General features: G+C 40.9%; 1 protein-coding gene across 1 annotated transcript in view; it reads left to right on the top strand.

Moving 5' to 3' along the window:
- PGM5 (phosphoglucomutase 5) overlaps positions 1 to 22,871 on the top strand; it is a 196,866-nt gene that overhangs the window by 4,533 nt on the left and 169,462 nt on the right. Inside the window, exons 2-3 of the mRNA XM_059411915.1 lie at positions 13,796 to 13,958; positions 20,552 to 20,698. Of these exons, the coding sequence (XP_059267898.1) occupies positions 13,796 to 13,958; positions 20,552 to 20,698 (310 nt within the window). The remainder of the gene's footprint in view (positions 1 to 13,795; positions 13,959 to 20,551; positions 20,699 to 22,871) is intronic.

Genomic DNA, 22,871 nt, shown 5'->3' with positions numbered 1-22,871 from the left:
TCTGGCTCTCTGCCCAGCGGGGAGCCTGCTTCCTTTCCTCTTTCTCTGCCTGCCTCTCTGCCTGCTTGTGGTCTCTGTCTGTCAAATAAATAAATAAAATCTTTAAAAAAATAAATAAAAAGTCCCCAGAAGTATTATAATTCTTTTTTTAAGATCCAGACTGTCATACCATAGATCCAGACTGTCATACCATATAAGAGCAAAGAAAAATATCTACTAAGTATGAGAGTAAATAGCACATTTAAATGAATTGCAGAACTTAGTTTGTTACCAATATAAACTTAGTTTGTAACTAAGTGATTTTTTAAAAAAAGATTTTATTTATTTGACAGACAGAGATCACAAGTAAGCACAGAGGCAGGGGGTGGGGGTGTGGGAGAAGTAGGCTCCGATGTGGGGCTCCATCCTAGGACCCTGAGATCATGACCTGAGACGAAGGCAGAGGCTTTAACCCACTGAGCCACCCAGGTACCCCTGTAACTAAGTGGTTTTTAAAAATTATTTCTTTTTCTATCTGCTTTAGATACTTCTCAGGGGTTTAGATCCTCTAGGTATCAATTTATTTTAATTTCATAAAGATTTCAAGAGCTAAATGTAAATAATGGCTACATTATGAATAAATGCCTTTGCCTTTTTCTGGGTGAATCCATCTGTGACTAAGGGCATCTCTTTCTCCTCTTTGTTCTCATCTTTTTTTTTTTTTAGTCCTAAAGTACCTTTAATATTGGACAGATGGCAGCACTGTGCTTGAAGATGTTTCTGACTTTTTCTAAAGTTTTCTATCTCTGGAGATGACACCATATATATATGTGTGTGTGTGTGTATACACACACACACGTATGTATATGTATGTATGTATGTACATATACATACACATACACACATACATATATATGTATATCTCATCACAGTCCAATAGAACTTTTTATATATGTATATATCTATATATATATCTCATCATGGTCCAATAGAACTTTTAGAATTTTTTTGTTTTAAAGATTTTATTTATTTATTTGACAGGCAAAGATCACAAGTAGGCAGAGAGGCAGGCAGAGAGAGAGGAAGAAGCAGTCTCCCTGCTGAGCAGAGAGCCCGATGCTGGGCTTGATCCCAGGACCCTGGGATCATGACCTGAGCCGAAGGCAGCAGCTTTAACCTACTGAGTCACCCAGGCGCCCCACTTTTAGAATGTTTTGAGAGGAAGGAAAGTTTTTGTAATCTACCCAAGCCACTAGCCACATGTGATTATCAAATAGTCAAAATGTACCAAATGTGACTGAAAAACGGCATCTTTTTATTTAATTTTAATTAATTAAAATTTAAGTTTAAGTAGCTGTAAGTGATTAGTAGCTACCATACTAGGTAGCACAGCTCTGTAATTTAGCATTTAAAATGTAAAAAAAATTTTTTTATGGATCCAGACTATTACAACAAAAAGCAACTATAAATTAACTAAAGGTAGGTCACCAAACACTGCAAATGCATTTTAGCAAACCCAAACCAGATTTCTTCATGTGATGATAACCACACTGTCTTCTGACCTTAGCCTGGGAGACAATGAGGTATGGTAGGAAAAGCTCCGTATCAGCAGCTGGAAAGCTCGCTTTCTTTTCCTAGCTCGGCCATACAAGTTGCAGGGCAAATGTTTTAGCCTCTTGAAATACCTAGAAACCACTTGTTTCTTCATCTATACATTGGGAGGGACAGCAGGGCTGAGTTATCCTGGGAATCAAATGAAAGCATTATATAACATCCATAGCTTTAAGAAATATAAGGGAATATTATTATGGTCAACTGAATATTTCTCCTAAAATAGTGATTTGATTTGCACATATTGAGTAAAACAACTTACAGTTCTGTTGCAAGTTTTAGCCAAGAGAAAATCCATTTGTTGATTAGCCACACAGTGTGCTGGCCATGTGATGATCAGCAATGGTAATAATAATATTAGCATACAGCTCAGCTTACAAGAACTTCTCAATGCCTTGTGAAATCTTTTAGAGGTGGAGGGTGAAGTGCAATGGTACGAAGAAGGCTGTGTCGGTGAGGAACTGGGCTATGCCTTCCAGAGGGATGCTTGTGCCGGCCGTGTTTGAGTCCCATGTGCCATGCAGAGGTGGTTGTTTCAAAAAATGGGAAAGCCTTGTCTTGACATTTATCAGAGCTATCTGGGGAACAAATTTTGATGTCCCAAAGAAAAGGAGCATAGATTTGGAAGGGAAACAGAGTGGAATATGGCGGTGTGGGGGATGTAGGGAGGAGAGAGGGAAGCCTGTGTTTCAGCAGATAAGGCTTCTTTCCTGGGATGACTCTGGAAGTCTGGGATTGGCCGGCTTCAGGTCCTGTCTCTAGAAAGGAAAAAGAACTGGATGGTGACTGTCCTTTATTTTCGACCGAAGTTCACTACAGAATAGGTGAATGGAATGAGTTATGGCCCTGACATTAGGAAGGGCAGGTTTGTAATACACAAGAAAGCCCTAAAGAGCTTGCCATAACTTTCTTTCGCTTCCCTTCCCAAATCCCCATCCCTGAGTTGTGGAAATGGGAAATCCATTATGTGAGCAATAGCTCTTGGTTACCTTGGTGCTCTTGGTTCTCTCTTTCTCCCTGTTCAGTCAGTCCATTCTTGAATCTGTTAGCCTCAAGTCATCATTCACTTTTTTTTTTTTTTTAAATGGGGAAGGAAAAGGAATGGGAGAGGTTTTAAGAACAGCTGGGCCCTCCCAGTTGCTGGGGTGGGTTATTTTAAGCTTTGTTTAATGTGTCCAGAGACCCAGATGACATTTTTAACTAAGCTGTGTTATTAAATCTTGTGATAAAGCATAATGATGTTTATTGAAAAGACAGACACACATCACCAACATTATGTGTGAAACTTGCCCAAAGAATTTTCTATAAAACATCTGTTCTCTTCGAGTCCTTCATGAACTCTGAAGGTTTGACAGTTTCTGTACAGATTTGAGGGATAGAAGTTGGAACCTAATTTTGAGGAAACTAAGCATAGGTATTGGCTTTGCTAAACCTAACCTTCATGTTTTGGGCCCTGGTCATCCTTCTGTTAGACAAGAGTAATGTAAACAAATACTGGGATAGGATTTGAACAGGGTTTTTTGAGAATAGTAGGTGGGGTGGGGTGGGAAACAGTGTCTGAAATTTCCAGGGATTTTTAAATTGAAGGTAGAAACTCAACATCCTCTGTTCGCCTACAGCTTTGACAGTTAATTGCAAACACTCAAGATTTGGCCAATATGCCTTGAATGTTTATACTTGTGAAGCCAAAGGAAAGGCTTTAGGTCCCTTCCTTGGACTTGACTCTCATTAGTTATGGATATGAGACTTGTTAAAATCCACATTTTCTGGAGCTTTAAGAATGTTTTTCATCTCCTACATTTTTAGTGATGGTCAAATTTTCGAGTTGATGCTTATATTTGTGTGAAGAGAAAATCTTCAGGAAATTTGAAGAAATTCTTCTTGGCATTGAGTCACAGAACTTTTTCTTTTCCACGTCTCTAGTTATAGCTGTTTTATAATGTAATACTTAATGATTGCCTTTCTTTTTTCTCCTCTTATTAATAAGAGTTCTCTTTGATAGCTAGGGGTATCTAGTTTTATATTTAAGGCTTTCTAATGGAAAGGGAAAAGAAGTTGAAATCAGAAGACCAGAGTTTATAACAAATGGTTAATATCTACACTCTATAAAAAGCTTTTCTAAATCAGTAAAAAATTCAAAAAATTCAAAAGAAATAATGTCAGCTACAACAACAAACATATGAAAAGGAGATCATCCTCATTAATAACAAAAAAATAAACAAAAACAATCTATCAATTTGAAAAAAATCAAGAGTACTCGGAGTTGGTGTGAACATTTGAAAATTGTCATGCTAATGGAAGTTAACTTGATAGAACATTTTGGCCAGGCAGTTCAGTTTAGCAGTATGCACCAAAATCAATGGAATACTTGTCCAGTAATCCACCAATCCATGAATCTAAGAATCTGTCCTGTAAATTTCCTAATACAAAGGTAGAAACATCTATGTACAGGAATACTCATCACAGCATTTTGCAAAAGAAAACCTTAGAAACAGTTTATATGCTCATTAGTAGAGAACAGGTACCTAATATATGACACAAGTCTACCACTGAGGCATTAAAACTCGTAAACAAAGAAGGTGGATCTACACGTACATGAAAAAGATACGAATGATAGTTTGTTCAGTGAAACAAAGCAAGTAGTAGATTAAAAAGAATGTACTTCCAACTTCTATCCCTCTTCTGTACAGAAACTATCAAAAATCCAGAGTTCATGAAGGGCTCGAGGAGAACAGATGTTTTCTAGAAAATTCTTCGGGCAAATTTCACATATAATTTTGCCGATGTGTGTCTGTCTTTTCTGTAAACACCATTATGCTTTATCATAAGATTTAATAAAGCAGCTTAGTTAGAAATGTTGTCTGGGTCTCTGGCCACATGAAACAAATCTATAATGTAAGCATAGAAAATAGGGTTAGAAGAATATATTCCAGTTAACAGTGAATACATCTGGGATATATGGGTGTGTGTGGCGGGGAAGGAGAATCCTTTCTCTTTCTACGTCATATACTTCTTTTTATTAAATACTCATACACATGTATAGGTTGCTCTGATGATTAAACACACCAGGAAAAAATAATAAAAAAGGAGAAGTTCTGGATTTGAATGCCGATACTATTGTTTGCAACTTGCATGACTGTGGAAAAGTCAAGTGGCTTTCTGGTGTTGGTCTCCTCATTTATACAAATAGGGAAAGTAAAACCACTTGCCCCTACATCTTCCAGGTTCACTGGGAGGATTACTATCAATTATTTTATTTGTTTTCATAACACAATTATTACTAAACTTGTCTAAACTAAACTCTGATTAAAATGAGAGGACCTGGGCGTGGTGCCCTGTAGTTTCAGTAACTTTACTGTTCACATGGCGATCCTGGCTGCTTTGGTAAGGCTTTCTCTTGACTTCGTCTGTGCATTATTTCCCAGCATGAATGAGCTGAGTCTGTCCCATGCTTTTCCATCTTAAACATTTCTGAGGCTCCGGCTGCGTTCAGGCAAGACCCCCGCCCGCCCGTCCCCTACCCCCTGCCCCCCGCAATCTGCTCATTTCACGAGGATTTTCAAGCCTAACAGACAGGGCCATGTGAGAGATTACCGAGAGGAACAGACCCAGCAGAGGCTAGGGGACTCCACACTAATCTGCTGAGTCGTCTGAGCGCCAACAGCTGCAGGCGCTCGAGGTGCGGTATTTGGTCAGGATGTTTGTCCCTGTGTCTGTTCCCGCAGCCTCGCGGAACGCTTGGTTCCCGGGCAGGGTCTTTTTTTGGACAGGATCTCCCAGATGTAAAGTGTCGGATGCTAATGTGGAACAGAACACAGAAGACCTGGCTCTGCTGTCATAAATAACAGTAAATTGTTCAATCTTGCTGAGCTGTAAATCTGTTATTGCCAGAGGTCTTCAGTTCACTGGAACACAGTTTGAGGCGTGGGGGCACTTAGCAAAGGGGCAGGAATGTTTCCCAACCAGACGGAAACGGGTCTGATGTAATTTATTTAAAAAGCCACATAAATGTATTTTAATTGATTGTGACAATGACTCCGGAAAAAACACATGGCTATAGAGACTGAGGTTTATTTTGGGGGAGGGATATGCAGGCCACACACACACACACATATTTATTGCAGTATGGGTATATATATTAAGTACATATTCACACATATGTATTCTATCTATAAAGATGTCAAAGATAGAGTTTTTTGTTTTATAGATGTAGCTTTGTTTATATATATAAATATAAAATATATCTATATAATGATATAATTTTTTTGTGTGTACCTATAAAGGTGCCAGATGGAAAGTGTTTTTATGTATTTAGAGAGTTTATTGAGTAGCATATGCATGTGGGCATATGCACAGGACACCCCCTTCCTCAGATATATATCTTCCCTGGATGTCTTCAAGAGGAGAGTAGACCAGATGTCAGAAATGTTTGAAGATTACATAGAAGCAAAGGAGTGGCTAAATATTCCTAGATGACCTATGTTTCTATGATGATTAGGAGAATTGGGCTGGAATTGGATGGGCTGAGAGTAAGAGATATAAGTCGAAGAAATCCTACTGTTCTGGGCAGGAATCTGTCTTGCAAGAACAGCTCTGCGGTGAGCTCACCAACACGGGAAAGTTAGCCAGTCGGCATTGAGCACCCTGGCAGATAGTACAAGTCAGAGGCACAGAGAGGAAAATGAAATGATCCAGGTCAAGACAAGAGCACAGACTCGGTCTTGTCACTCCTTACCATGGACTTCAGCACCTTTTCAGGGAGCAGCCTTGGTGGTTAAAGAAAGAAGACATTGTATTCATGTAGGCATGTTACAACTAATTTACACTTTAATTGTTGCCAAGCTACATGCAGTTTAATTTATTTTGTAGCCCCCATTTAGTCCTCAAACATTTTTTAGTTTCACATACAAAAACTTCAGGTAAAAGAACATTTTCTTAAAAAAATGTATTTTAAGGAGAGAGAGAGAGAAAGAGCACACGTGCATGCATGCAAATGAGATAGGGAGAGGCAGAGGGGGCGGGAGAGAGATGCTCTCAAGCCCACGGTGCTGATTGCAGAACCTGACATGGGGCTTGATCTCAAGACCCTGAGATCACAACCTGAGCCCAAACCAAGAGTTGGCTGTTCAACTGACTGAGCCTCCCAGGCACCCCAAAAGAGCACTTTTATATTGGTTAGTAAACAATGGTACATCTAAATAATGGAAGACCATATGTACACTAAAAATCCAATTGTGGAAGAATATTCAGTGACACAGAAACATAGATACCAGGGAAGGGCTGGATATATTATGTGAAAGATGTAGGTGATACAATAATCCCTTTTGTAAAAATATGGAAATTTGTAAATTAGAGAGAGAAGCAGAGATACCAAGACATAGAGGTTTTACATAGAAGTGAGAACTGTGCTCATTTTTAGATTTAGAGATGACTCTTATTTTCCTCTTGCTCATGTGTACTTCTTAAATGTTCAAAAAGGGAACATGTATATATATGTGTGTGTGTGTGTGTGTGTGTGTGTGTATTTGTAATTAGAAAACCACTATAGGTAAGCAAAGCAACAACAGATTCATTCAATAACTATGAATTAAGGAATTCATACTTTAAGAATTAAGCAATGGCATGTGGAAGAGGAGGGAAGGCAGGGAAGACCCTTGCATCTTCGTTTGGTGCTGGACACTGACCTGGAGCTTGCTTACGTTACCTTCTCTCACCTTCCATCTTTTAGATTACAAAACTGAGACACAGAGGGATCTTGCTGCAAATCGCATAGCCAATAGGAAGTCCATTGGATACAAAAATCTCATAGTATCTCAGGGCATACAACTCTGTGTTCTTGACCTAGGTGGATCTGGTGGTTCTTCTCCAGGTCTTCAGTTGGGTTGAGCACCTCATACATTAGCAGCAGATAAGCCCTTTCTTACTTCATTGAGCCAAGTCCTATACCTCAAGGTAAAGATTTCAGTATTTTCCAAGTGCTGAACTACCTAATTCTTAGGAGGGCCCCAAGTTCTAGTGTCACCACCCCCATTTTGCATCTGAGCAAAGCTGGATTGCCTGATTCTCACTGAGATCTCCAGAGCTGCTGAGGGGGTGGAAGACTAGAACTTGGGCCAAACTTCTGGGCACTCGTGACTTTTCTGCATCTGTTCAGATGTTAAGGACTGAATGTGAACTCCACCTTGGTTTGATTCTAGTGGGCTCTCATCTCTCCTTCCAGCCCCAAAGTGTGTGCATGAAGGCTTCCAGGGGACAGGAAGCTGAGGATGGTCTCAGGGGCTCCCATCTGGTCTCCATGTAAAAAAGGATATAACCGCATCATTATCCATGTGCAAATGGAGAAGTCCCTTGATGTTTGGATAACCACATCCATGTCCTGAGTTTGTTATTTCTCGAAATTCCACTTAGCCATCTCCGGCTTACTCATGTGCAGCAGTGCACAAAGGTTGGCACACCCCTCTGACAGCTGGGGCTGAGAGACCAAAGCCCTGCCATCATGGTGGCTTGGCCTTGGCCTTGCTTCGTGGGTTTTGGTTTGTGTTTAACGGCGAAGACAGGAAACAGGCATCTTTGCGTCTGTGGCTCTCTGTGCACTTTGGAGATGGCTGTGGTGGTGGCTGTGTGGTCCGCACCACACTCTGGGAACCATCAAGGAAGCTTCTGTTTATTGCTCTCTTTGCTCTCTGATTCACTTTGGGAATGAGAGGCATATGGCACAGTGAGTGGAGGATATTGGGGAACGTTATGCTTACTTTTTTTTTTGTCTCCCTTTGGGACTATTTTTTTTTTTTTTTAATGGCTTGTGTAAAGCTCAAAGGAAATCATGGCAGGGAGTCATATTTAAGGGAGTTCACACAGGAAAACAATGTGTTTTGTTCCTTGGAGAAAATCATTTGTAGTAAAAAATCTGCCTGTACTCTGAGATCCTACCCTGCGGGTTTCAACTGCCCATTGCTGCTCTCTAGTACTTTGATCTAATTAGAAACTGAACTCATTGCTAAGTCTAATTTAGAAGAATAGTTTGTTAGTGTTCTGAAAAGAACAATCCATGACAAAGAAACTTATTACTTTTTTTTTAAAGATTTATATTTGAGTGGGGAGGAGTAGAAGCAGGGGGAGAAAGAGAATTTGAAGCAGACTCCCCGCTGAGCACAGAACCCAACGCAGGGCTCCATCTCACCATCCTGAGATCATGACCTGAGCTGAAATCAAGAGTCAGATACTTAACTGACTGAGCCACTAGGGTGCCCTGAGAAAGAAAATTATTTTAAAAATGGGTTGTATATGGCACCTGGTGTAAAGAAATGGTGTAAAGAAATGGGCTGGGAGAAAGCTTTATGGGATTAAAAGTTTCTCTTCTCAGGACACTTGTCTGTGCCATGTGGAGGGGCACACTGATTCCCTTGGCACCTGCTGTGCCCATCAGGGGTGGAGCAGTAATGATGCAGTCCAGGTGAGGTTCAAGAGTTGGTGAGTGGTTCCAACATCCATCTAGGAGACTAGACACAGAGAGATGATTAAGTAATGGCACCCTGGGAAAGGTGACTCATTGCACACCAGCCCATGCTACATCCTCTTTTTCCGGAGCCTCTGCAAGTGTTGCCTAGGTAGGAACAAGCTCAAATTCAACGTGCCTCAGTAGGTCTGCGAGTGTCCCTGTGATAGTGTACACGTGGCTACCTGTGGATTCTGGGATCTAGATGTGTGTACTGCCCGTTGCTTGTGTACATGACACTGCACTAGAGGCCATCTTGAACCCCTTTGCAAGTGGGAACGGAAGGACATGTTCCCCAGTAGCAGGTGAAGCCCAGGCTGGTTTCCCCTTCTTCCAGCCAAAGCCAGACCATATGGGAATGTGAGTGGTGATTCCCCCAGTGCCCCTCCTGGGAAGGTCAGGGAGCCACAGGATGTCTTGACTTGAACCCCCCACCCCACTCCACCATGCCCCGGGTTGCAGACTGGGTTTCACTCAGGAAAAAAAGTCAGATGCCGCCTGCTCCAATGCCCTAAACAAAAGCAGTGTTTTTTTTTTTTTTTTTTTTAAAGATTTTTTTATTTTTATTTATTTGTCAGAGAGAGAGTGAGCGAGAGCGAGCATAGGCAGACAGAGTGGAAGGCAGAGTCAGAGGGAGAAGCAGGCTCCCTGCGGAGGGCAAGGAGCCCGATGTGGGACTCGATCCCAGGACGCTGGGATCATGACCTGAGCCGAAGGCAGCTGCTTAACCAACTGAGCCACCCAGGCGTCCCCAAAAGCAGTGTTAATGATGAAAGTAGACCATCCTTTCCTTGCAAGGTAGCATCTGCTGCGATGGTGATGGTGGAGGGCAATATTTCTAGGACTTGTTTAGAAAGTGAAATGGTAGCATAAGGGATAACCTACTGTCTAAAAGTGAATTTTGAGAGCATTTGGGGGGCGCAATCAGTTAAACAGTTAAATATCTGACTCTTGATTCAGCTCAGGTAATGATCTCGGGGTTGTGAGATCGAGCCCCGCGCCAGCATCTGCACTCAGCTGGGAGTCCGCTTCTCCCTCGCCCTCTGTCCTTCTCTCTGCCCATGCTCTCACTTTCTCAAATAAATAAAATCTTTAAAAAAATTAAAAAAAACAAGTGTTCGAGGAGGGTGATGGTAACACGTCATGTTTGTTTCACAAAGGGTTTTTCTTAATGGAATCTCATCTTAAGATTCTCAGCTTTGCAGATGAAGACACAAAGCCTCAGAAAAGTGAAGTGATTTGCCCTCCTCTGGGGTGGAGGCAAGGCTCCCCTCTAGATCTTTTAACTTCGAAATGGAGTGTTCTTTTTTTAAACAACAGGGTTTCCAAAGGTTATATATATATATATATATATATATATATATATATATATATATATATAACATTTGTTTTTTTTAATTTAGATTATATTTATTTGACAGAGAGAGAGATCACAAGTAGGCAGAGAGGCAGGCAAAGAGAGGGGGAAGCAGACTCCCCGCTGAGCAGAGAGCCTGATGCGGGACTCGATCCCAGGACTCTGAGATCATGACCCGAGCAGAAGGCAGAGGCTTAACCCACTGAGCCACCCAGGCACCCCAAGGTTATATTTCTTTTATCAGTTGCTAGAAGAAGGCCAGAAGTCTGAAATCCAGTAGGATCATGCTTCCATCCCTCTTCTGGCTTCTGGTGTGGTGGCTGCCATATTCCTTGGCCTTCCCTGGCTTGTGGACACCTTACTCTGATCTCTGCCTCTGTCTTACACTGCTTCTTCTGGATGTATCTTCTTTTCTGTGTGTCCTCTTCAGTAAGAACAAAGCTCTTCCCCTTCCATGAGGGAAGTGGTCCAACTGTAATCAACCTGCCACCGGGTGTTTAGCTGATCACCCCGGCAATGGTGCCATATGAGGGACTCAGTTTTGGTCTCTGTTGGGTGCCCAGTGGTGGCTGGAGCCAGGCTGACCTTGGTGAGAGGAAAGCCATGGTGCTGAGTCCATGTATCACCTCCCTCCTTGCCACCGTGAGGGTTCCTCATGGAACTTTGTTCCCGAGTCCATTGGTCAATGACAGGTGTAGCTACCCGGGAAGGAGGCTGATCCTACCCGCTTGATTCTTAAAATCATTGTCTGCTTAAGTCCCCTCTTACTGAGCATTTCCAGGGGATACACATGTCTTTATGATTTTCTGTGTCTGACTTTAGAAACTCCATCTCTTGCTCTCATGCCTCTCCTCCAGCCCTTACCATGCCTCAGATGTCCCACAATTAGGTTTATACACAGTGTTCAGCACTACCTCTTTTTCTGGTAATGTTGGGTCAATGAGCCCATCTGCATAGGTGAAATTTCCAGATAACTAGAATTTGGTTTTCTGTTAACCCTCCAATTATAACCAAAATGTTAAAGCTTGGTATTTTTTTTTCAGTATATTTTCTCACGTTGACCTTCTTAAACAGAATATGTATTATCTTTTCAAACAAGGAATAATTGAATTTTAGTTAAGTTGGTCTATAATCATGACTACTTGATAAATAAATTGTATATATTTATTTCTGTATTTTTTCCAAATTGTAGCCCCAAAGTGAATATAACTTTACATTGTGTGTGTTTTTTTTTTTTAAAGTAGGTTCCATGCTCAGTGTGGAGCCCAGCATGGGGCTTGAACTCACAACCTTGAGATCAAGACTTGAACTGAAATCAGTAGTCGGATGCTTACCCGACTGAGCCACCCAGGCGCCCCTTAACTTTACGTTGTTGTCATAGCATAAAAATTATTTTCTATTCTGCATTTTTGACTTACCATTCAAGCATTGTCCGTGTTCCTTCTATACCATTTAAGATAATATAATTTGTTAGAGCAAATAAACCCTTTTAACAGGAAACCATTTTTATTTCCTTTAAAAATAGTAGAACGTCATTTCTCACTCACATAATAGTCCACTGTGGGCATTGCTGGTGAACAAAGACTCTTGGCTTCCATCTTCTGGCTCCGTGTCTCCTAGAGCTATGTGCTCACCTGAGCTGAGCCTCTGGAAGGAAGTCTCTGGAAATACATGGTGGAGAGGAGGCTTCTTACCATCCTGAGCACAGGGGGCACATGCATTACTTCTGTCCTCATTCTCATGTTCGTGTATCATCTGTTGTGAAATCAGTCATGCAGCCACACTAGATTTAAGGTGGTCTGGGAAATGTAGTCCCTGGCAGGGGGCTGGAGGTTGGTCCTCAAAGAGCCGTCTGGACTGTGGAAGGGGATCATTGCTTTTTGAGGACTGCGAACCCAGTCTGCCACAGGTGCACAATCTTCTTCTTCTTCTTCTTTTTTTTTTTTTAATAATTTATTTGTTTATTTGACAGAGATCACAAATAGTCAGAGAGGCAGCAGAGTGGGGGCAGGGTGGAGAATGCTCCCTACCGAGCAGAGAGCCTGATGCAGGGGCCAATCCCAGGACCCTGGGATCATGACCTGAGCTAAAGGCAGAGGCTTTAACCCACTGAGCCACCCAGGCGCCCCCGCTTTTTGTACATTTTTTCCTGTATCTTCCTTCATTGTCCTATTTGGTCAGTGACCTACTTCTAGCATTGCTGTAGTTGGGTCCAGGGTAATTTTGGTGTTGAGCTGGATGCTAGAGCTTGCCTTCCCTTGTGGGCCACAGCAGTACTTCTCAAATTTTGATGGACAGATGAATTAACTAGAAGGGGGGGGAGGGGATCTTGTTAAGGTACTTAACAGATTCTTCCTCTTAACAGATTCTTCCTCAGTGGGTCTTGAGTGGACCTTGAGGTTTAGCCCTTCTACTAAGCTCATAGGGGATGCCCATGCTGCTGATTCTTAAGAAGGAGACTTGATCACTAAGCTCGGATGAATGTTGAAATCACCTGTAGAGCTTTAGAGACCATGAAACCTTGATTCTACCCCCAGAAATTCTAATACTATTAGTCCGAGATGCAGTCTGAGTATTGGTAATTTTAAGGCTTCATTAGGATTCTGAGTTGTAACATCTGAGAACCACTGGATTGGATGACATTGGCCTTTATTTTAAGAGCAAGAGTCATACTCTTGTCTTGCTCTTGTAGAGTATGACTTGTAGAGTCATACTCTACAGAGTTATATGATTTTCTTTTTTGTAGCTCTAGAAAGACTGCCTGCACCTGTGGATGACCTCCAGATCTCTGCTTAGCATGACGGGGTAGTTTTTCTGTTGTCTCCAGCACATGTTGTCAGTGGCAGAAATAAAATTCTTGCCTCTATAAGAGTGGTTATTCAGAGTGCAGTTCAATACGCCCGCTGACGATGAGGCTATGGTAAGCCAGGTCCCTCCTGTATGGGCTTGTGCTGAGGAACAGAGAGGAAGGAGGTGAAGCAGAGAAGCACTCCTTTTGTCTTATAATTTCTAGTATGTTCATGTGTAGCATTTCTAAGCCAGTAACAAACTAAGAACTTCTTGCCTAGTTCAAGCCAAGCCCTTGAACATCAAAAGCCAATGTTTCAAATTACTAAAAGTCAATGAGGCTGATCCAGTTTGGTAATTGACCTCTAGACGTGGGTGCCCCGGTGGTGTTGGAGATATCGGGCAGGAGAGACAATGCCAGAGCTCTCCTTCACCCCCTAACCCAAAGCCTACTCAATTCCTTTTGCCAAGTGACTTACTGTGTCTTAACAGAGCTTGGGACACTTTCCATTGAAATGCCTCTGATTCCATGTAACTGGATTGATTTCTTTCTTTGGCTGATCTAGATTGGACGGCTGATTATTGGGCAGAATGGTATCTTGTCAACACCTGCTGTTTCCTGCATTATCAGGAAGATCAAGGCAGCTGGTGGAATTATCTTAACAGCCAGCCATTGCCCTGGAGGACCAGGGGGAGAGTTTGGAGTGAAGTTCAATGTTGCCAATGGAGGTATGTGGCTTAGCATCTGCCTTAATCATCCCAATTTCTGTCCTATTATGTTGTCATAGTTTTATTTGTTTAAAAAGATGTATTTATTTATTTGAGACAGCATGTGTGAGAGCAGGGTGAGGGGCAGAGGGAGAAGGAGAGAGAGAATCTCAAGCAGACTCGCACTGAGCACAGAGCCTGACGTGGGCTTCGACCTGACAACCCTGAGATAAAGACCTGGGCCAAAACCAAGAGTCAGATGCTTAACTGACTGTGCCACCTATGTATCCCAGCTATCATAGTCTTACAGTGACCCTTTGGTTGTAGACCAGCAGGGTGGAGGAGAAATTGTACAGAAAGTTCCAGTGAAGTACTGTACTAGTCCGATTTCTCCAGAGGACCAGAACAGTGGGCTATACAGAGATTTATTATGAGGAGTGGGCTGGGTTCTGGTTCAAGATGGTGATGTAGGAACATCTAGAACTCACCTCCTGTCATGGACACACTGCATCTACAGAAAGATGGATCACTTTCCTCTGAAAAAAAAACCTAAAAACAAGCAGAGCAGCCCCTTTACACAAGGCAAATGAGAGGGAAACCATGTCAAAGTGGGTGCGAGAAGTTGGGACATCACCTCACCATAAACCTCACTGCTGGCCAAATAGTCCACCATCTGGAGAGAATGCAAAATCCCAAGCTTCTGTCTGAGAAAGGGAAGGCTCATACTCTACATTGGGTACTCCATTTGTTAAGATTGCCACCTGAGAGATGTGCCCCCAACACATCTGTCTTGAAGACCAACTGGCTCATGCCCTTGACCTTTGGGGCTGTGGTGAACTGAGGGAAAGCTCTTAAAGGGCCTGCATGCAGCCTCACCTGCCCCAGGGTCCACAGAGGGGTTGGCTCATGTGATTATGGAGGCAGAAAAGTCCTGAGACCTCTAGACCCAGGAGAGCTGATGGTGGAGTTCTGGTCTGAGTCCAAAGGCTTGAGAAACAGCAGAACTGACGGTGTAAGTTCCAGTCCGAGTCCGGGTTCCAGGGCGGGAGAGGACCAGTGTCTCAGCTGGAAAGCAGGTAGAGAGAGTGAATTCTCCCTCACTTAGCCTCTTGTTCTGTCCAGGCTTTCAGTGGGTCGGATAAGGCCACTACATTGGGCTTTCCTTTCCTCAGTCTACTGATTCAAATACTAATCTCATCCAGAAACAGGCCTACAGACACATGGGAATAAGGTTTAACCAAATATGTGGGCACCCTGTGGCCAGGTTGGAATGACGTATAAAACGAACGAACAAACGAACCACCACAACCCTTGAGGTGACATGACAAGGAAGTGGACTAATGAGATCTTAACCCACTTGATCTCATGGATGCTTATCTGATATGGAATGACTCTGAATTTAAAAGCTGGAAGAAACCCTCTAAGTCATTTAGTCCATTTCTGTCATTTTATAGATGAAGAAATAAATCCCCCAGAGGCTGTTACTGATTTGCTCAAGATCACATGGCTGCTCAAGGCTAGACAAATGATTTTTTTTAGCATAACCTGTAGACATCTTTCTTCCTTATAGTGTTGACTTTCTCTCCCTGAAATGCTTAGAATTATTTCACTATTTCTTCTATTTACAGAAATGTATAGTTTAGAGGTCTTTGTGCAGTGGAATATGTGTATGGGGTGAATTAAACAAATTTTTAAACATATATAAAGATGAGCATAATAAATGGGTAGCTTGTGTCCATTACTTTGCTTTTCCATTTTGCACTTTTTCCCCCTAAAGAATTTTAAGGTAAATTAGCATGAAGACATTTTATACCTAAATATTTCAGAATACATCTCTTAAAAGAAAGACATATTCTAACATAACTACATTATCACACCTAGCAAAAATAATACCAATTCTCTAATATCATCTAAAATCTAATCTATATTCAGAATATTCCAGTTGCCTCCAAAATGTTATTTATAGCTGTTTTTTAAAAAAAAGAATTTATTTACTTATTTGAGAGACAGAGCAAGAGAGGGGAAAAGGTCAGAGGGAGAAGCAGACTCCCAATGCAGGACTTGATCCTGGCACTCCGGGATCATGACCTTAGCTGAAGGCAGTGGCTTAACCTACTGAGCCACCCAGGCACCCTATTTATAGCTGTTTTATTCAAACCAGGATTCATCCAAGAACTATGCATTACATTTGGTTGTTAAGTCTCTTAGTCTTAATATAGAACTCTGAGTCTGCATTTCTGCAGGAGCAGATAATTCTCACCAACAATAGTTACCCTTATGAATTATTTTTGGCCAGAATATTATTCCCCCCCTCCTTGAAGCCATTTTGGACGTTATCCAAACAAATGAACTTCACTCACATCAAGTGTATTTTAAAAAAAACCCCACCTTTATGAATTGTCATATACTTCGAGAAGTTTCGTTTCATTAAAAAGCATACCGTGGACCTACATCTAGTCTTGCAGCAGCCCTTGAGGATTTCAGGAAAAAACAGGCAAGATTCAGGTATTCTATATGCTGTTAACATGGGAAATTGAATGGGCTCAGAAAGTGGCAATTTGTAGAGAAATGTGATTTAAAAGTTGCCAAACTAGACAACGCTTACTAAAGTAAGTATTTGGAATTTATATTTGATTTCATATCTTACAAAAATATCTCAGTCATCTCTGTGATATCTTGTGAGGCATAAAAGGAGAAGATATTATTTAAATACCCATTTTGTAGACTAAAGTACAGGGGTAAATGAGACATATTCAGCCATAGATTTTGGCTTTTAACTGTTTTGGAAGTCCCTCTCTTATGCTTAATTCTTTATATTTGCATGTCTTGGCATCTTGAATGAAGCTAACATTCCTAATGGCATAGAAAGATTCAGCTGGTTTCTTCCTACTCAAAGAAGAATCAATTTTACCATAATTTCTTTCCTTGAAGAGACATTCATCTCTTTTCATTGTGTGTCATATAGATACATTTTATGGAATGAATTAAAAGGCTACGTGTCTTGGGGCACCTGGGTGGTCTGACTCTTGATCTGGGCTCAGCTGATGATCTCCGGATCCTGGAATCCAGCAGTGTTGAGCCCCTTATAGGGCCCCATGCTCAGTGGGGAGTCTGTTTCTCTCTCTCTTTCTCTCTTCCTCAGTCCCTCCACCCACTCATGCACGAGCTCTCTCTCTCTCAGATAAATGAATAAATCTTTAAAAAAAAAAAAAAAAGACTAAGTGTCTACGGAATTAGTAGGCACAGCCAGGGAACTAGGACACATCTGGAACTATGTTCCTTCTAAAGTGCATTTAGAGGACAGGACCATTCTGAGGATGTTTTTAAGTAGAGGGGAAGATGCTAGAGGGGAAATGGAATCCATAATAAAGATACTGGAGTTTTTGGAATCTTATAATGTGCTGGGCACCATACTCAGAACTTTACATACCTTTTCTCATTTAATCCTCGTAACAATCCAATGAAGTCACTGAGGAATTAAATGGTTTAAAAAGCTTGACTAGTGTCACAGAATTCTTAAGGTGTGGAGCTCAGTTAGAGCCTAGATTCTGGGAAGAGGGCAAAACTTCTGGATAAGATCACAAGGATGGAGAAAGAAGCAATTCTGAGGGGTGCAGAATGAAAGTTTGGGGTAATAGTTGCTATACCTGTTCCAAAAAGAAAGTAAGAAGAAAGATTGTGTGGTAAGATAATGGGCCAAGGAGAGGCAGGACTTGGGGACATATTCTGTAAAAGGTACTATGGGAAATGTGTTGATGATTCATGCATGAGAAGTCGTAAAGGTAAGCAGCCTCATTTTTAGGGGGAGCCACTTGGTGTAATGTTTGATTACCTCCAGCAATATGTGGGAGTCTGGAAATTGTAGCAGTGTGGGGACAGATGATGGTGATGTCCCAGGGTTGGGGAATGGCTGTGGAGGCACGGAGGAATGGTACTTGTTACAGGTGTCTGAGCTGGCATCGGACTATTGGATTCAAAATCCAGCCTCTGTCTATTACCAGTGAAGGGGCCTTGGTTAAGGATCTCTTCCTCTTCAAATTTCAGTTTCCCCATTTGGCAATTGACGATAATAATAACTCCTATTTCATCTGCTTTCTATGCACGTTGAATTCCATGTAAAGTGTGAAATGTGGTATACGTAAGTTTCAATAAATGTAGGCTCATGTTATTATGCTAACAAAGGTATGGCTCAGACAGTGGATCTTAGGTCCTGCCTAGGATTAGAGACCCGTGAAACCAGAAGGGACCGATAGCCTGGGATTAACCAGGCGATGATGGGCATCAGTACAGGAAAGAGCAGGTTCAGCGGAGGTGTGGAGGAGGGTAGCTGGCAGATAAGGAATTCATGGGCGGAAGGCACTCAAATTTGATATTTTTGAAAAGATTTTAAGAGGCAATAATATTTAAGATATGACTTTACCTGCCACTGACTAAAATGAGGAGGAAAACTCATTAGAGCAGAAGATGTCAAGGAACTCGGAAGTAGTTGATGGATGCAGAGGTTGATGATGAACTTTTTAGGTTAACGACATAGGTGGTTGAGTAGCATCACAGAAAACGAACATGCTAGAAGTTGTTTTACTTTTGGAAGCCAGTGTGCTTTGTCATCAAATCAGTCTTTTTTTTTTTTTTTAATATTTTATTTATTTATTTGACAGACAGAGATCACAAGTAGGCAGAGAGGCAGGCAGAGAGAGAGAAGGAAGCAGGCTCCCCACTGAGCAGAGAGCCTGATGTGGGGCTCGATCCCAGGACCCTGGGATCATGACCTGAGCCGAAAGCAGAGGCTTTAACCCACTGAGCCACCCAGGCGCCCCTCAAATCAGGCTTTTAAAAGTGAGGGACACAGTCAAAGAATACAGTGGCACCTAAGGGAGCAGGGAGATATTCATGCATTCTCCAACTGCACAAGCATAGGAAAGGCAAAGACAGAACAAGGCTCTTTACTGTTTTACATTTTGTGGAAGGATAAAAAGTAGTGTGGAGTGGAGGAGGAGGGCCTTTTTTTTTTTTTCTTTGCAGCCTTTGCTTTTCCTAAAGGACAAGGAAATATGGTTAAAATCTATTAGGCCTCTTTCCCATGCAGTAGAATGGGGACCTTGCCCTTCCTTTATTTTTAAGACAGCTTTCTTGAGGTGTAATTGATATACAAAAAAATCTGCTCATAGTTAATGTGTATAGTTTGTTGTGTTTGGGTAGTATTCCTTTTTATGTATTCAATGAGCATTTATGGGGGGACAAAAATAGTGCTATGTTTTTGAAATACATTGTGAGTTGCCTAATAGAAATATATTGTGAGTCAGGATTTGAAACTTTCTAGTAGCCACATGAAGAAGTAAAAAAAAAAAAGGTGAAATGAACAATGTTTTTTTTTTTTAAGATTTTATTTATTTATTTGACAGAGATTACAAGTGGACAGAGAGGCAGGCAGACAGAGAGGAAGGGAAGCAGGCTCCCTGCTGAGCAGAGAGTCCAATGTGGGGCTCTATCCCAGGATCCTGGGATCAAAACCCAAGACAAAGGCAGAGGCTTTAACTTACTGAGCCACCCAGGCACCCCATGAACAATGCATTTTTAAACCTCGTATACTGAAAATATTATTTCATCAAGTTACTATAAAAGTCAAATGTAACCTATTAACATTTTTTTCTATGAACTGTTCAAAATTTGATGTGTAGTTTACAGTTACAACACATATCAATTTCACTAGTCACATTTCAGGTGCTCAATAGCTGTATACCATTAGCGACTACTGTCCTGGACAGTGTAACTTGAAGGATTGGGATAGAAAAGAAATTATTTCTTGATTTCCTTTTGGCTGAAATTTACAGTTGAGTTGGCAAGTATATCTCATATAAAACCTATCTATTGTCTCTCTTTGATATTTCAGATCTTGCACTGTACTCATTTGATTTCCAAACTTATTGCAAAAAATCTAAAGTGACTTGCAGCACAAAACAAAATTTAAAAAGAAGCCGAAAGGGGGACAACTTTTGATTTCATGTTCATTTAAAGTCTCTCACAGCCTAATTGTCCTCTTGATCTTGTGAGGAAACACATCAAATATTTTTACTTAAACCTCATTTTAAAAACTTGGATGTCACTAGGGAGCCCGAGTCGGGGAAAGCATTTAACCCTCGCAAGCTCCTGCCTCAACAAGGCAGCCGACCAGGGAGTAGAACTCATGTGTTCTTTCTCTAGGTGCACTTGAGAGGCTGCAGTTTAAATCTGGAATCCCTCACTTCTGTCAAGTGCATATCCTGTTGGTGTCTCATATCCTGAAAAAAGCTGATTACATAACTGGGTCTCCCCGGCAGGTGTGAACCTATTTTTAGGGAAGATGTATCATTGCTCAGAAATGGATTCAGATAAACAAACATATGGGTTATTAGCCTACATAGAACAGGTGAGGCTGACCAAATTTCCTTCATCGTGGGTGAATACAACACAGGGACTATGAAGAACAATAGAACTGTGAACTGTTGTCCATTTTTTTTTTAGAACAAATGAATCTTTCTTTTGCTTAATGGTGAAGGAGGGAACATGCTTCTGATTGAAGTTGCAGATGCTTTTTAAAAAATTTAGTTTTGGTGGTGTGCTATTTCCAAATGTAGGTCCTGCGCCAGATGTGGTCTCAGACAAAATCTACCAGATCAGCAAAACAATCGAGGAATATGCCATATGCCCTGATCTTCGAATTGACCTGTCTCGGCTTGGAAGACAAGAATTTGACCTGGAGAACAAATTCAAGCCATTTAGAGGTAATAGATTACATTTTGAAGAAGTCAGAGTCATTCCATGGGTGGCGGTGACTCTGCTTCCCGCATGGGAGGGCACACCCCAAAGTGATTGGATGGTCTATTTTTTTTTTTATAAAGATTTTATTTATTTATTTGACAGAGAGAGATCACAAGTAGGCAGAGAGGCAGGCAGAGAGAGAGGAAGGGAAGCAGGCTCCCTGCTGAGCAGAGAGCCCGATGTGGGACTCGATCCCAGGACCCTGAGATCATGACCTGAGCCGAAGGCAGTGGCTTAATCCACTGAGCCACCCAGGCACCCCTGGATGGTCTATTTTGGGAGTGACTTGATAAACAGATGTAATATGACTGTGGTGCATGGGGAAGTGGGAGCAGCCAAGATATTCAGGACTGGCAATTTCAAAAATGACTTCCCAAATTCTAGATCACTTTCAACATTGGAAAAATGTCACAGCTGACTCCCTTATGGCATCCCAAGAATAGGCTATGAGTCGCCAAAACATGTCTTCACTTTTCTATTCCATTACGGTGAAGATACTGGAGTATTTTATACAGTGAAGAAGAGAACCATCAAGGTAATGGGGTTACTAAAATTTCCCATGGAAGGTAGGCGATTTCTTTCCAAGCCAAAACCACGCTGTTTACCTTGATTCAATGCGTGAGAGATCACCATTCTGTATCAAGCACTATGTGAGGAGATTTTTGAAAGGAACTCAGTAAACACCAAATGGATTAGGCAAAGAATGGAATGAAATTGCCCCAAATATCCTACAGTGTAGACTGATTGAAACTTCTGAAGTGCTCGGATTATAACTTTTAATTTTACAGATTAATACTGAACCATATAACTTTACTAATACCATGTATATGCATATTAGTCCCCCCTTTTACCCTATTGCTTTTTCCTAGAACATATACAATTAGCCACAAACCAACTTTTTACTCCTTTAATGTCCTATACGCTTAAATACAGTCTGTGTTAAAATATTTTCCTTGTTTGACAAATAAATTAATTTAGCTGAAAAGATTAAATACCAGGCTCGCACCCGCATGGCATTGAAGTGACAAGCAGGGGAGAGCTTGAAATGGACATTGAGGTGTCACACTGTTAAGCCAACACTAGGATCTTCTTCTTGAAGGATTTTGAGTCAATTGCTCACTTAGCTAACCAGCAGAAATTCATCAGAAGCCATGTGATACTGGAAATAATGGTGTCTCCTTTTATTAATCTCGCTGGGAGCACACACACATATATGAACACACAGTGGTTTGACATCCATAAACGGGGGCATAGTACATGAAATGGATTTAAATATGCTCATTTATATATATTTGGAAAAATTGGACAATAAGATGACTGGGAAAAATCAGACATTACCATCAGGAAGAAGTTACAAATAATTTACTTACTTCTGCACAATTTTTATGCTTGCCCAGGAGACCTAAATCATTGGTCTCATTGATGAACTCAGTTCAGGCTGTTTCTGCTGCCATATTGCTAATTTGATGAAATTTCTAAGATGCTGTGGATACCAGGAGGTGGGTAGAAGAGCTCCCTGGCTCCTAGTCCCTGGTTCCCAAGAAGAATTTGAAGATAATTGTTTGGGATAATTTATGTGCTGTGTTCTTGGTGTTTTAAATGTTGAGCAAGCCTTTGAGTTAATTGCAAACACATCATTCCTTGGCATTTCACCTTAAGGGTTCAAGAGCCTGAACTATTTGATATGAACTTTCAATTTTCACTGAATTTTACTTGCTTCCTTGTTTTTTACATTTCTGTTTACTATGTGTTATCTGCTATGAATACCAACTGTATTTAGGCAAGTGGTTCAAGAATTAAAGAACCAGAATAAAATAGCTAAAAATATTATCCCATATTGTGGAGTAAGACTTCTATGTCTAAAAGAATATGATCTTTTATTTCATATAGTAATTTTTTATTATGGTGTAATATTCATAAAGTTTACCATTTTAACCATTTTACATATACATTTCATAAAGATTAATTCTTTATTGTATGAATTAATATTATTCTCAGGCCAAAAGATTAAGAATGATTTGTGTTCATGCAAAAATAATTATATTATATTTAAATGGGCATACATACTATATTAACTTAAGTGCAAGGAAAAATATTTTTTTTTTAAAGATTTTTTTTTTTTTTTTTTTTTTTTTT

The sequence above is a fragment of the Mustela nigripes genome, chromosome 9, assembly GCF_022355385.1.
Source record: "Mustela nigripes isolate SB6536 chromosome 9, MUSNIG.SB6536, whole genome shotgun sequence".
Classification (NCBI taxonomy): Eukaryota; Metazoa; Chordata; class Mammalia; order Carnivora; family Mustelidae; genus Mustela; species Mustela nigripes.
This window is presented reverse-complemented; position numbering and strand designations above follow the sequence as displayed.